The sequence below is a fragment of the Myotis daubentonii genome, chromosome X, assembly GCF_963259705.1.
Source record: "Myotis daubentonii chromosome X, mMyoDau2.1, whole genome shotgun sequence".
In the NCBI taxonomy this organism is placed as follows: domain Eukaryota; kingdom Metazoa; phylum Chordata; class Mammalia; order Chiroptera; family Vespertilionidae; genus Myotis; species Myotis daubentonii.
Genome location: NC_081861.1, coordinates 41,893,224 through 41,909,754, shown reverse-complemented (window position 1 = coordinate 41,909,754; position 16,531 = coordinate 41,893,224). Strand labels below are relative to the sequence as shown.

Here is a 16,531-nt window from a genome sequence, read left to right as displayed (position 1 = left end):
ATTTAGTGATTAAAGAATAAAACTATCAATAGAATATGTCATTTTCATACTTATTAACATCTATGCCTTTTTTCTATTGCTAACCAAGTAATACAAACACCATTTTATTTAAATATTTTGATAGAAGGAAAATTAACTGAATTTAAATGGAATAAATGCTAAACATTTGCAATTGGGTTGAATCCCTTTTAAGTATAAAAATTCAGAAGATAAGTAAGCATGAATGATTTTTCATTACTAATTTTAAATTTATTTTTCCTAAACACTAGGTCAAATTTCCTTTTTTTCAGTCAGTCTATCCCTTTTTTCAAACCATATGTACAAAACATGTTATCATTTAAGTGCAAACACATTTGCTTTAAAACATAAATTTATCCAATTTGCTCCATTATGGTAAAAGATATGTAAAAATAAGTAAAAAAAAAAAAAAACACCTCTTAACTTTAAGAATAGTTGCTGTCTTGGAACATATTGTAATCTTATTTTCTTTATCAAATTATAACTTGATGAACCATGACTAAAGTATTCTAGTCACTGGTAAATTGTTTCTACTAAAACTACTTTCAGTCTGTAACCTCATAGTGGTATTTATCAGCAAGCAAGGAACAGAATCAGGGTTTTGGATTAGTTTTCATAGCAAAGATAGCTGTAACTTGCTCTCTAAGACTGGTACCTATTAGATTACTGCATATATCAAATGAAGAAATTTGACACTCAAGTGAAGTGATTTGCACAGGGCTACAGACCTCAAAACTACACTTCCTAAATTCATGCATCAACTCAGCATTTATTGAGGACCTACTATGTTCCAGGCATCTCACAAAGAGATAGGTAAACAAAGAGCAGGTGGGATATTTGCTTGCAAAAAAATCACAATAAAAGAAACAAACACTTTCCAAAGGACTAAATGATATATAAATAACAATAAATTATCAATACTGTCTACTAACAAATACCATGTTGTATAACTTATATAAACCATAGTAACAAAACTAACTGAGAACTTTGCTCCTTAATACAGAAGTGTATGAGTTCATATTTAGCATATACACCAAATGAAAAGATAAATAACATTAACTTTCCTTACTATTATTTTATTTTAAAGGATTATTCATCCCAGAACAGGCTATTTACAAGGCTGAATCCACAATCAAACAACATCCACTAGTCAAAATTATAATCTGCAATTATCCGATATAATAAAAGCCTAATTTGCTAAGTGTCCAACCTTTTGACCATTCGACCAGTCGCTATGACATGCACTGACTACTAGGGAGTGGACGCTCCAACTGGTAGGTTAGCTTGCTGCTGGGGTCCGGCCAATCAGGACTGGGTGATACAGACCGGATGCACCCTGGAGCCCTCCCATGGCGCCTCCCTGGCCCCAATCGTGCACTGGTGGGGTACCTTGGCCTGGCCTGCATCCTCTCACAATCCGGGGCCCTTTGGGGAATGTTGGAGAGCCAGTTTCAGCCCAATCCCCACAGGCCAGGCCATGGGACCCCACCAGTGCAGGAATCCGTGCACCAAGCCTCTAGTAATTATGTAAAAGAAAGCCAGAACTTATGATGATACAATGGTACATCTCATCATTTGAGAAAAAGGCAGTTTCTAACTGCATCTATCTATGTATTCCAGCAATCTGTCTATGGAAAATATTCTAATGAGCCAGGTCTTGAGTCTACTCAAGATCAAAATTTTGGTTGCAGTTCCACAAATTTTTCTTTATCTGTGAATCATTTAGAAATAATTACATACACACAATCCTTGTAGGAAAGTGTTCATAATGAATGAAAACAATTTCAATTTGGTGATGCTAAGGGATTGGATGATCTATTCACAACTAAGAACATCCAATATACTTTTCAAAATTATATTTCAAATATTGGGGGTCCACCTCAATGAAAGCTAGATCAAACTGAGTTCATTAAAAACATGGCTCACTGTAGGACAAGAGAAAGATTGCAATGTAATCACATGTGTGGGAAACTGTGTATTGCCTTCACTATCTGATAAGCATAGACAGAGAACCCCCCCCCCCCCAAGGCTGGGTGCCTTTGAAGCCCTCCCAAAAGTCAGAGCTAGGAGCCACCTCTGTTTGTCCAGACAGCGGTGGCTGAAACTACTCCCCCATTTATTATTATGTAAATCCTTGCTGATGGGCTAGTCTGCCTGTGGCAGGGGGTCACCTGCCTAGGGCTATGCTATGGGTGCATCCCAGATCAATAAAAGCTTGGTGAGGCCTGAGCACAGAGAGGAAGTCCTTCGGGACTTGTCGCCTGGTCCCCCAATATTGCAAAATTATCTCGTGTCTTTTTCTCTCATTTGTTGTGCGGCTCCTCTTTCAGATACTGAACCCTACTCCACGCGAGTCGTGGAAGGAAACACTCAACAACATGCATAAAGAGAAATCTACCTGATGTCTTTTAATAAATTGCCTTCTAAAAACTTCATTGTTACATAAGCCCCTATCCTCCCCCACTGACTTCTAACCCACCTCCACCCCCCCCCCGCCCCGACTCCAGGCCTTCACCACCCTATTTTCTGTGTCTAGGAGTTATGCATATACACATATTTATACAAGTTCTTTGGTTGATCTCTTCTCACTCAGTAAATTGGTCTTAATCATTAATTTGTAATACAGTGGAATGAGAAAAATAATAAAAAGGCATGGATTAAATCATTACTTACAAACATACAGGTGGAAGAAAAATCACTCGACATAAATATCACATTTTTTTCAAGGTACAATGGTATAACAAGGAGTAATTTCTAAGATTCCTTCCAGCTCTTGGTTTCAAAGAACCCTGAATAAAATAATTACGCTTTTTGATATGTCCTGGTCTTATCTCATTGACCAGTGAAAAGCACTATATTTTTGAAACGAGAAACAAAAAGTGATAATAGAAGATGTTATAGGACAAGTTGTAAATGAAGAACAAAGGTCATTTTGAATTTTTAGAAACACCTGCAGTGAAAAACTTTAATGTAGGAGGGAAGAAGGGGGATATAGGGAAGGAACAAAGGGATGACATAAGCACTACTTTAGCACAGATGTTCACAAACATTCAACTGAATTTGCCACTCCAATTTATCATTCTCATGTTTAATTTTCAAAAAATTTCCAGTGCTCTAAATAAGTAATCTTTTTATAAGATTTTCAGTGCTCTAAATAAGTAATCCATGCCTTTTATTATTTTTTTATTTTATTGATTTTTTACAGAGAGGAAGGGATAAAGAGTTAGAAACATCGATGAGAGAGAAATATTGATCAGCTGCCTTCTGCACATGTCCCACTGGGGATGTGCCCACAACCAAGGCACATGCCCCTGACTGGAATGGAACCTGGGACCCTTCAGTCTGCAGGTGGACGCTCTATCCACTGAGCCAAACCGGTGCTGGCAATCCATGCCTTTTAAATAAAAAACTCAATCAAGCCCTTGCACCTTCCATAATAGGAAGCAAACAGTGTTCCGAGAGTTAAATAACTGGTTTTGAGTTTGGAACATTCCTCCACTCACCTCCAAGTTTAGAAATGTCACTTTTTCAGGCCACAGTAACTTGCTGGATGGTCAGGTTTTATAATCAATAACTGAGTGACATAGACAGTCCTCATCTGTTATTTTACTGTCCCTGTTTCACTCAATAAATGTTAACCAATGCCCAAATTTCTGTATTTTTCCCTTGCTCAAAGCACTGAAAGGCATTAGTAAGGCAACAAGCAGATAATTATATGTCACTGATTCTGTAATAGGTTTTGAAGATTTTTAAATGGTTCTCTCAACAACCTGTATTATCCTTATGACTTTTCAGAGATATGTGAGGACCTGCTAGTTGTTAACTATTATTTTCCTGTGGACATTGTTTTATTCTGAACAGTCCTTTGTATATACTAAAAGTGTTCAGAGAAAGTGGAAAGAAATGCAGGGATCTTTGACATTTTTTTCTTCAATACAATAAAAAACAATCAATATCAACCAACTTGTATTACACACTCAGTGTAGCACTTTTTAGACAGCTCTAATGTCAATGGAGAAATTTGAGATACTTCTGCTTATTACATAAAACTTTATTAAGAAAACGAATTCATGCCAAGCCAGCATAGCTCAGTGTTGAGTGTCAACCTATGAACCAGGAGGCCACAATTCAATTCCCGGTCAGGACACATACCCAGTTGCAGACTCAATCCCTGGTGGAAGAAGCAGCCAATCAATGATTCTCTCTCACCATTGATGTTTCTAGCTCTCTCCCCCTTTCAATTCCTCTCTGAAATCAATAAAAATACAATTAAAAAAGAAAATGAAGTAATGGTTTTAATCAAAAGGTGTCACTAATGCTTATTAGCTTTTAAAAGGAGACGTGGGCCATGCAAACCATCTCAAAAACAGCCTGAATTTTTAAAAAGGCAAATAAAAAATAAAGTTCTTAAATGACTAGGATCTTAGTTTGAACTCATATCTGCATTTTACGTGTTTCTGTATATTTGCAAATTCTTTGTATACAATTCATTTGTGCTTGTTTTATAGGACTTGGAGCATAATAAAAGTTCTAATAATAGAGATTGTCTTCATGATACTTTTAACACAACCTCAGATTATACCTCTGTCACTGGATAATTCTACTTTTTATAAGATTTCCAGTTAATCACTGTTGCAAAGTTTGAGAACTGCCTATGTTATATTTAAACTATCGTAATTTTCAAGAATAAAACTACTGGCCCAGAGAGTAGTATAGTGTAGTAAGAAGAACCACTTGGGTCAATTGGAATAATTTTTTACAATGCGTGCATAAGCCTAACTGTGTTCAACTATAGCATAGTAGACAGAATAATGGCCTCTCAAAGATGTCCACGTCTGAATCCCTGGAACATGTGAATATGGGATTACATGACAAAGGGGATCTTGTAGACATGATTAAGGACCTTGATATGGAAAAATTATCCTGTATTATCCAGGTGGGCTCAACTTAATCACATGAGTCCTTAAAAATGGTAAACGAAAGCAAAGTAGGTCAGAAAGAGATCAGTGTGAAAAAAAAAAACAAAACACCCTGCCATTTCTGACATTGAATATGGCAGAAGGGAGCCACAAGCCAAGGGATGCAGGCCCTCTAGAAGATGAAATTGACCCCTAGCCTATAGCCAGCAAGAAGATGGGAATCAGCCCTGACCTGTTTGGCTCAGTGGATAGAGCATCGGCTTGAGGACTCAAGGGTCCCAGGTTAGATTCCAGTCAAGGGCATGTGACTTGGTTGCGGGCATATCCCCAGTAGCGGGTGTGCGGGAGGCAGCTCATCGATGTCTCTCTCTCATCGATGTTTCTGACTCTCTATCCCTCTCCCTTCCTCTCTGTAAAAAATCAATAAAATATATTTTTAAAAAAGAAGAAGATGGGAATCATAGTGGTCCTACAACTGTGAAGAACTGACTTCTGCCAATGACCCAAATGAGCAAGAATCAATCTCCCTCAGAATCTCAGAAGCAAATACAGCCCTGCTGACACACCTTGACTTTAGCCCAGTGAGAACCATACCAGACTTACGACCTAAATAACTGTAATAAAGTTGTGGTGTTTGCAGTAATTTGTTATGGCAGCAATAGAAAATTAATACATGGAGTGCTGTGTGTGTGTGTTTTGGTTTTTTGTTTGGTTGTGTTTTTTTAGACCTTGCACATAATTAAGCGATGCAACAATAATGTTCATAAGAAAATACTAAACATACTGAATGGATAGTACCCTTAGAAAGTGCTAAAAAGAGCACACCAACTACAGCACTGTCCGTGGTGGATAATTACATGGAAGAAAAAGATAGGTAGCCAGTGTAGGTAGAATAGTGTTTCAAGAGAAATAGGAAACACTAAGGTTAATCCTGATATACCAGCAAGTAAAGATAATTGCCCCAGTATTTTTCTACAACTTCACCACTTGACAGTATTGTCAAATAAACCTTACTTCTCTCTTTACCCCCATCCAATTAAAAAAAAATATCTTCTCATCTGTCATATTCTTTGTTCATCTAATCCTAGTGTGATATTACCTAATTAATAGATGACATGAAAGTAGCAAAAGTCTATAAAAACAAAAAGGCATTAGAGAAGTTAAGAGCTTTGAAATCAAGCAGACCTAAGTTTGAATTCTCATTTCACCTCTTACTTAAAGTGTAGCATGAACAACTTAATTAAGCTCCCTGAACACTGTGCCCTTGTGTGTAAAGCAGGGAAAAGACTTACCCTTATAGAATGTTTGGGAGGCAGCTTGAAAAGTTCCCGGCACTTTTATAGTACTCAATAAATCATATTATATTTAACTATGCGAAACCAGGAAAATTTTTAAACTGCAAATAAATTTTTAAAAATTTCATATGAAATTTATAACATCTGTTATATAGGCTAGATTCAAGATTTAAGCTCTTAGTGTTCTCAAAGTTATTTTTAACTATGTTTTTCTTATGGAAGGACAACTTGTTTCATTTCTCCATTGAACCATATCATAAGAAGTACTCTCCAACAAGTTGAGCATGCTTGTCTTACCATACCATAAATGTGGCAAAATTGGGTAAAAACAACATTTACCTGTAGGAACATATACATGTAGGAAGTCATCTAATTGGAAATCTTTTACTAAAATTGGTAACACGATACAATTTTACATTTCACCAAATTTACATTGTATAGTCCAGGATCAAATTATTGCTACTTAGAAGGTAAAACATGTATCTTTGTGCACTATAAAGCACCTAAACCTTATCCAACTTAAAGTATGGCATTCTGTTCTTCTTGTTTAAGAAGATTACTATCAAGTTTAAACATAAATTGCACTTTAAAACCTAGTATCTCGCCCTAATTCCTGTCTTCTCATCTAGCCCAGACACATTTCTGTAGTGTTTTCATTGCCATTAAATTTGTTATCAATACTGAAGATACAGTAAACAAACATGTTATTTAATTTGATTATCTTGGGTAAGAATTTTCACAACAATAAAATAAATTAAGCAATTACATTATTTGTGAATAAAGATAGTATGGAAGACAAAGAATGGTCATTTTGAATGACTGCAAGGACTTTACCCCTAATACCCAGAAGATTTATGCCTGGTACATAACAGGAAGTAAATAACTTTTGAATATTATAAATTCATTTATATAAGGTGATTGAAAAAGAACTAAGCACTTGCAAAAATGGATTACTCATTAACTTCTTTATGCACCAACTAGAGGCCTGGTGCACAAAATTCGTGCACAAGTGTGGTCCCTAGGCCTGGCCAGCAATTGAACCATGAGCATCTGGCGTGGAAGGACAGGTCCCAGCTGACCTCTGGGCCCTGGGCAGCACCTGGGCCCCCGGGCCCCCACACAACCCCCTCCACCTGAGTCACGGTGCCCGAGTCCCCATGTGGAGATGCAATGAGCATGGCTGGACGCCACGGGCTGGGGTGCAATGTGGGCCTCTGGGCTGCCCAGTGGCACCGCACAGAAGCTGGGTGGGCAGCACGCTTTCTCCTGGCCGGCCTCACAGACCGACTCCTGCACAAACCCACGGGGAGCCCGACCAACCCCTGCGGTCCTGGTGGCTGCGGCCTGGCTCATCTGGAAGAGGCCACACAGGTGCAGGGTGGGCTCCTCACGAGCACCTGGCACCTGAGCGCAGGGGGCTTCCCCGGCAAGCGAGCCCTCGTGTCCTGGGGGAGGGTGGCAGGAGGAATGAGCGCAAGCTCAGTGGACACCCCTCACCTCTGTCCCCATCACCCCTGCTCCCAGGTAGCAGGTGAGAGTTCGCAGCCTCCTGCCCGGGCGCCACTGGAGGTTGGTCACTGCCACCCACCACCAGTTCCCCATCCCAGGTCAGGGCCTGGCCCCAATTGGATGATCAGGACCTGCCGGCCACTGGCCACCATCTAGGGGGTGATTGGCAGGGCAATCGGGCCCCCACTCATGCCTGCCTTGGCCTGGTGCCACCTGTTCACCTGCTCCACCATCCTGCCAGCACCCTGTTGCTGATGCCTGCCATGTTCCACACCATCCCCTGGTGGTCAGCGCACATCATAGCAAGCGGTCAAACTCTCGGTCGAGGGAACAATTTGCATATTAGGCTTTTATTATATAGGATTCCCCAAGAATCTCACCTTTATACCGCCTTTCTCACAGTCTTAAGAAAATAAAGCAATACACTTAACTGCCATTTCAATTTACAGTATCATGCACAATGCTTATAATTCTTGACTAATCACAAGGAATAAAGTCATTAACACAAAAACTTGCTTATTGTCTCTTCTTTCTTTTCCCTCCTCCTAAATTGGCCCCACTAAATATTCTGAGTTTCAAGGAGAATGTCTGGAATTCTTATAATTTTTAGCCAGACTTCCCATGATGGTATAAGATTTGCATTTTCACCTCTCTCCCCTGTGGGGCAACTGTTTTTGAGGGGTACTTGGAATTAACATTCATTTAAGGATAAAAAATGAATCTAGATTAATTATTAACAAGTAAAATTCTTGGAAATTTCTGAAAGCATATAAAATACTAGCTGTCTGTAGTACAAGTTTCTTGTATGCAACGTTTTTCAGTTAGATTAAATGGTTATGAGATTTTTTAAAAAAACATACACAATAGGCTTTAAAACAAAAATTTAACTTCACTTCCACATGCCACACTTCCTCAGACTAAAAGATCTGAAGTAGCTAAAAGAATAAACACTGAATATGAAGAGCAAGCAATCCATGTGTAAACCTCTGGAAGTTAGTAAACTCTAAATTCACCATGGTCCAGTGTGAACCCTATGATTAAAAAATAATATAGTCCCAGGCTCTATAAGACAAGCAGAGCATCTGTATAAAAGGACAGAGGTGTCTTCTTCTAGTCAGACCATATAAAAAAACATTGTATTCAGATGTAGTATCTCATATAAAGATTATCATTAAAAAAATATCTGGGTGAGGACAACCAGCAGAGTGAAGGGTCAGGAAAACATGTCACATGAGTTAGAGAAGATTTCCAGACTTATACGTAATGGAGAAAATAGATATTTTTAGTATATAGCTTGATAAGGCACACTAGGGACAGGAAATAAAAGATATGAATTGATTTTGCTCAATGCAAGGAAGAGCTGTCCACAAATGAAAGGTGCTGCCTTGATGAGGTAGTAAGCTCTTTGTTGCTGCCCGTCATCAAGGAGGAGATGTATCACCATATTTCAGAGGTGTCACAGGAAGGATTCTTGTTTTAAAGGGGGTATTGGATTCTCTAAATTATCTCTAAGGTCACTTTATCTCCATGGTTTTCCATTAATAAGGGCAAAGCTAGCCCTTTTGCAAACTCAGACAATGGAAATTCCCAGAGAATATGCCACAAAAGTTACAGACTAACACTAAATTGTTCTTAGGAGTTCTTTATGTTACTGCTCCATATAATTTTGTTTGATTGACCATATGTAGTGAAAACAAATTAAGCAGACACAAAACAAAAGTTTATGTCTATGCTAATTGTGAACGTGACTAAGTATATTCTTTTCTAATGTGAGATAATCAATTTAATAAGTATTTTGCTAAATAAAAAAGATATCTAAAACCACAAGTTTTCTTCTATTCACCAAATTAGAAAAAAAGACAATCTTAGGAGCTAGACATGTCACATTAGGCAAATACATATGTTTTAATTTTTTATTAAATTTATTGGTGAAGGGATTAAGCAAAAAGAACACACACATGCATATTTTAATTTAGTCTATCCTTTGACTCACCCACAAACAAAAATACATTTATATAGTATGCATACTCTTTTCTCAGGAAATCTAGACACTGAATTTTAATGATGAAATTATAGAAAACAATTGCTATAAAATATTGTGCTATTGATATTTACTATAAAATATATTTTGCATATTAAACAAAATCATTGTAAACAGGAAGCTAACTGAATGCAAGTGCATTGGCCAGAAGAGAAAAAGTCTAATTCACCAATACTCATTCTACACTCATTGTCCTTTTCCTTGAGAAGGGCAAAATTCTAAGGAAAATATCCCTTAGTGTCAGTCTTGCTAGAATTCCTTGTTATATTGAGCTGGTTAATTCTTACCTATTATCTTACTCCCAACTGTCACACTACTATTATCAAAATGTATTGCTTATGAAGAAAAGATAAAAAGATCACTAATGCTAATCCTGGTCTATTTCAGTGTGTCCTTAGAGTCTAGCAATACATTAATCCTGTAACATTAGGCAGAAGGAACCATTTGCTATTTTAAAACGATGAATACCAAAACACCAGAAACCCACTAAGACGGGAGTGTATTTTTTAATTTAGGCAAAATGACAGGTTAATTTATATGATTCACACCTGTCAGGAGCAGAGTCTTAACTAATTCAGTTTACACTGACCAGAAGATCTTCCCTCAGGCTAGGGTTGAACTTCAACCTACTGTTGAAAAGAGTGGAACACAAACATGTCACTCAGACTTCTATCAAGACAGTCCCTTCAGAATTCTACATGGATGGCACACCACCCTGCCACTTTTCAAAACTGAAGCTGAAGGAAGGCTAAGTCTACCCAATAAAGACTAATCATTTGGTAATAAATCTATCTGGAGGCCAAAGGATTTGTTTCCTAAATCTCTTGTCTTTAAAATATTCCACTCTTCCCAAATCATATTATAACACAATTTGAAACGTGAATTATATAAAAAACTATTTCCCCTAATATTATAAAAAATATTGTTAGTCATCAATAAGTCTTGAAAATATGGAGAAGTTTCAACTGTCATTCATATTCTAAAGAATCAGAAAGAAAAACTTCTGTATGTAAACCCACAAGGAAAAATAGCCTTTCTCTTCAATGTTTGCAGTAAGTTAAACATTCCTTACTGTAGCTTTCACTAGTGTAGCAGCACTGCCCTATCCACAGCATCAATGGAAGGCTCTCTCTAGCTAAGTAGCACCTACACTGAGTTTAGAAAGAGGCTGTAAAGAGCCTTTATGTTTTTCCGTACTTGCTCAATTACTACAACCAAAAATATTTCATATTGAAATTTTAGTCTTGAAAAAGTACCCGTCTTCAATGAAAACCACATAACATGTATTTGACAAATCATAGTACATAACGATAAAACATTGCAAACCAGTGTTTCGGGTACATAAGCAAACCTAAAAAAATATGCTTTCTTAACTGTGAAGAATTCTATATTCAAGATACTATTTTAATTATTTATACATTATTTCACAAGTAAATTCTAAAACATCACATCTTATCGGTGTCAGAATTTATTCCATTTTAATGCAAAGACTTTAGACCCAAAAGACACAAATAACCATTTAACCTGTTTGCTAGCAGAAAGATTGTGAAAATAAATATAATGTTATTTGACCCAGTATTCTCTATTATAATTTTTGAAAGCAAAAATAATACTAAACTTAAGTATCATTTTGTATGTAGAAGTGTCATGGAATATAAAGAAGCACTGACAAGAACAACATGTTAAACATGATAATTTTATTTCTGGTCAAGTAAGTAAATGAACTCTAAATTTATTTTAAAAGCTGCTTTTAAACTTCCTAAGCTAGTCTTTTCCTATATTTAACATATTTTCTTCATGTATATTTACATAATATTTCAAACCTGTGTTTATTTATAAAGAAAAATAAATTAAGGCCAATTTAATAATATAGACCATCACAATGTCAGAATAGTCTAGGCTAATGCTACCTCTTTGAATATATTTTTCCATTATACCTATTTGTACTACCAATAATCAATGTCAACATGCAAGGTCTGTGATATTTTCTAGCTTCTATCCTCTAAATCAATTCATTCATATCATCAGGTCAAAGAGGTGAGTACATACTTAAAAGGAAGAAAGTTATTCATTAAAGATGTTGCATTGGGTTATATCTGACTCTGTGGCTATTATGAATTAATCAAACGTGCAGTATTTTTAAACCAGCTGCAATTGGAGCTATACTTTGGATCTTTTGGACAGTAAAATATTGTAGAAATACTAGAATCATTAAACATTATTAATTATAACCTACTGATTTTAGTTGGGGGTGTGTGTTTTGTTTTGATGATAAACTTCCTTTTGGCAAATCTTTAGTCATTTCTCACCAGCTAAGTTTCATAAAGTCAACAGGCACATCACATTTTCTGAAAAATTTTGAAGGAACTCCATTAACTTGTCACCTCCATTATTTTTGTGCTTTTGACAACTACAGCTTTTGCGAAACAAATATAGCTGATCTTTTTTTCTTATTTTACAAATATAACTTAAAATATAATTTATAGGGAAAAGAGTTTAACTCCAAAACAGATAAAATCATTTGAAGCATCTCTAAAAAGAGATATTTTAAATAAAAAAATGAAATGATGACTGGATTTAACTAAAATGTCCTCATTTTCCAGCGCTTTCCAGGGAATCATCTCTTTGGGACTGAGAGCACAAGCACACTTATTTCCTTAGCAGCTGAAAGCCATTCAAAGAACTACATAGACGCCACTGTGCATCTGAACCTCATAAAAAAATAAAAACTAAGTAATAAAATGGCAACTCACCAGATTTCTAAACACACAATTAATCTAAAGCAGGAAGAATTTTCCACATCTCTCCTACTGAAAAATATTTTAAAGGGAACACTGACAGTTAAGACAGACTTATGCTCAAAAGCTTTACTCAATACTAATATTTATTTTTTAAAAAGGTACAGCTTTCACTCCTTATTCCACCAAAAAAAAAATCACAGACAATACTTTAAAGCAATATTTTATCATATCTCCTGGATTTTGTTTTGGAAGCAACACTGTGAATTTGAAAAATAAGATTTCCAAATATTCTAGAAAAAATGCCCAATATACTTCAGTGTACATTTACTTAAAATAAAATTCTAAAATAGGCATTTGAATCATGTACTTTTCAACTCCACATGTATAAATAACTATTTGTACAACTGTAATTTGCACAAATTCAAACTTACACCTCAGAACCAGAATTATAAAACTGGGAAAGAGATATTAAACTGATTACTATTCAGACACAGCTCAAATATAAAAGTCCTGATTAAAAGATTCATTTTATTAACAATGTGTTAACTCTAAATATTTCAAATTCATTAAAAAATTATATAAAGCATTTCCATATTTCACACAACCAAGAGCAAGCGTCAGAAGCTTTTTGTGCCGCTGCACAAAAGAAGTCACCTTAAGTACTTCAGATATACAAAAATAAAAAAAAAACCAATGTAAAAGATTAAAGTTTATACTTGTGCAATTCCTTAGGTATATCTCAAGACTTTCATATTAGTAATTAAATTACCATTAGGCACTTTAAATAAAAATAAACAAACTCCTAAGGAAACAAAATAAAGGTAAAATGTGTGCATGCCAATATCTTTAAATATAAGCACGCTTGCAGTTTTTAATCTTGTGCATTTTTGGATGTTGCTGTTTGTGATTTTTACCCCCTTTTGCCACAAGGTTGATTCATGAATGAAATCCCACTTTAATATCCTATTTTCTCTCACTTACATGTATGCTGGAGAAAGTGGAGTTGACCTGGATGTTTTAAGCACAGGAACTGGGAATTTCCAGATAGCAGGAGAGCTCGTTTTCCATTTCAATGGCATGTTGTCACCACGGTACTACAATAACAGTAAACAGCGTTTCCATAACAGACTACCAACTAGGACTTCCATTCCACACTGTACTGACACAGCAGTGGCTGCCGCGGAGAACAAGCAAAGGATTCTGCCAGTGCCCTAAAACCGATGCTTCCAATCAGTAAGATAGGGCTGCAAGGTACCTCCTTTAAATCCTCCTGTCCCCTAAAGCAATATGATGATTCTATCGTTCTAACTCAACAATAGTGCCACCTCGTTAGGAAAGCGTTGACTGCAGTATATTTTTTTTAAGACTGCACTGTGCATACGGCACAATGCAGCTTTATTTAATAAAAAGCAGCTAGGGTTTTGCTTTTTATTGTATTGTTTTAAGCTTGCATTGCCATTGTTCTACCTTAACCGGGATACTGCAGCACTGTACTATATTCTGCACCTCTTAACCTGATTTCTGACCAATAGTAGCAGGAAAAAAATAGATGGGTTTCATATGAAAATGAAACAACATACCTACTCAGAATACACTTGTCATCCTCTGAACATTCTTCTTTTGAGCTGCAACAATACAAATGGGATATAAACCTCAGCATAGCCTTAGGCCACAGCTAATAGAGATCAGTGACTAAATTCAGCAGCCTGCTTTCCTCCTGTGCAAGCTCTGGCCACACAATACAAGAATGCCATTATGGGAAAAGCCCATTTAAAAATGCCAGTCTCTCTGTTTTCCAGTTAGAAGAAGGCAAAATGTAAGAACAAATATAAACTGCTGCAGAACTCTGCACGTTCTTCTAGTAGCTTCTGATTCAAGGTGCTCTCCTTTCCCTATTCTTATTTCCAAGCCGGGATGAGCAAAATCTCATACATTTACAACATGCTGTGGTAACACGAAAATCACTCTGTCTTCTGCAGCAGAGAAGTACAGAGTAGCATGCTCTTAATAGCAGTCCTCAGAGGGACGCTATCAACAATCTAATTCAATGCTGCCCTCCCCTTCTTCTCTCCCCCTTTCCCCTCCCGTTCACCCCCCCACTCCTCCCCCGCCCCCAAACAGCTCACAAATTGCCTAGAGGAGAGACCAATGCTGCTGGCCAAGCAGGTGTCCAGCAGGGACCATTCCAAAGCTTAGCAGCCGGTCCCGTAACCTCTAGGGCTTACTGACTGACAAGGAGGTTCAAAAACTAAAGCTGCTGTCAAAGGCAGCTTGAGGTATTTCATGAAAGCAATGGAAATATAAGGTTCATCTATATTGTTTTAAAATACTGCCAGAAAATAGCATCCTAAGTGCCCTGAAAGTGATTGTTTTAAGTGTCTGTTTAAAGCATCAAACTCGCAATTTTCTACACAATTCTAAGACGGGAAAATAGGACAACTGGTATTGTGCTGAACTCTTTATTTTCAGGCTGAAGTATTTTACTTCTGATGCAGGTAAGTCACCATCACTAAATATCTAGCTTCACAGCACCCTTCCACTTTTACCTAAAAGCAGAATTATCTCTCTTCATCAGTGAAAGCTTAGCAAAGGCAGACTACCATTGACACAAAAGCCAGTACCTTTAAAAAAAAAATCACTGTAGTGACAAAGAGCTGGTATTTACTTTCGAGTTTGTATCTAAACAATAAACTTGTGCTTCCAACTTGAGTAGTGGGCTTCAGATACTCTTTCCAAATTATTACTAGTTTCTAAAAGATTTACTCTTAAAGGAGACTTACTCCTTAAGAGGATTTCTCCCTTGTATTCAAAAATCACAGATCAATGTTTCTATAAAGCATACCATTTTAAAAATTCCAAAATATATAATTTAATACACTAGAAATACAGACTCAAATCAGCTAAGGTAAATAACAAGTACCTTCCTTAAAGATACACATCAACATTCAGGCAAAAAGTATTTTCCTATGAAACCCAAACATATACAGGGTGGGGCAAAAACAGACTCACAGTAGGTATGCAGTATATACATACACACATTCATATACAGGGTGTCCCAAAAAATATATACACACACTTTGAATAATTATAAAGGCAGTGTTTATTAAAATACATTTCATTCTCAAAATTGAGCTATCAGTTGTTACAGTGTATAGATTTTTGGGACACCCTGTATATGCACATAAACATTCATATATACGAAGAGATTGAAAGACTATTTTGAAATATTGACCAGTAATGCATAAACTTTATTAAATATTAAATAGATATCAGCCATCAATATCTCACAACTAATTTTTATTCAATCTAGCATATACAATTAACCCCCCAAAAAACAAACATTTCAAAGGATTAAATTATATTTTCAGTTCTTTAGTACCCACACACAAAATTGTCTCATAGACATCTTCAAAGGAATCATAGAAAGGAGTATTTATCCATAGCTTGGTGACCAAAATATATTTCAAAGGTTAAAAAAAGCCCACCACTAATACAAATAAACAATGCTCAATATTTTACATTAGAAGGTTTTGTGTAATAATACCTAATAGTAATGGAGCAAAAAGGTTGCAGGTACAATCAGCAGTAACAATCTATTGGAAACCCCAAGAAGGAAACACAAACACGTACTCAAGCAAGTTTGGAATGTCCCATTCCAAAAACCTAAAGCATTCTCAAGCATTTAAAATATAAAGCATAAAACAGCTACAAATTAGCTATTTGTAGCAAGGAAGCAGTGTTTTAGGAAGGAAATTCAACCACATTCCAACTTATGACAAAGCAGTGATTGCACATGTAACTTCTCCTGAGAACAAACAACCCAAAACCTATGTAAAAATATGGTAGTAAAGTGTTCTGAGCAGTTTATCTATAAAGACTACTCAACAGTTTATAAGTGGGAAATGGGGTGAATATAGAATTTTCCAAATTTCCAAGAGGGTAACCCTCATAAATAGGTAAAGACCACTTTATTGCAAAGGTTCTCAAATTATTGTTCCTCTGTGAACA

At 36.4% G+C, this 16,531-nt stretch overlaps 1 protein-coding gene across 12 annotated transcripts in view; it reads right to left on the bottom strand.

The window, feature by feature from the left end:
- Positions 1–16,531, bottom strand: part of KLHL13 (kelch like family member 13) — a 462,679-nt gene that overhangs the window by 50,957 nt on the left and 395,191 nt on the right. The window contains exons 1-2 of one of the 12 annotated variants that reach the window (XM_059679900.1): positions 14,104–14,418; positions 13,505–13,617 (exon numbers count right to left, since the gene is read on the bottom strand). The exons of 10 other annotated variants lie outside the window; for them this stretch is intronic. In XM_059679900.1, the coding sequence (XP_059535883.1) occupies positions 13,505–13,602 (98 nt within the window). In that variant the 5' untranslated portion in view covers positions 13,603–13,617; positions 14,104–14,418. Of the gene's footprint in view, positions 1–13,504; positions 13,618–14,103; positions 14,419–16,531 lie in introns of those variants that run through there. One more of the 12 variants, XM_059679904.1, reaches the window with a different exon arrangement.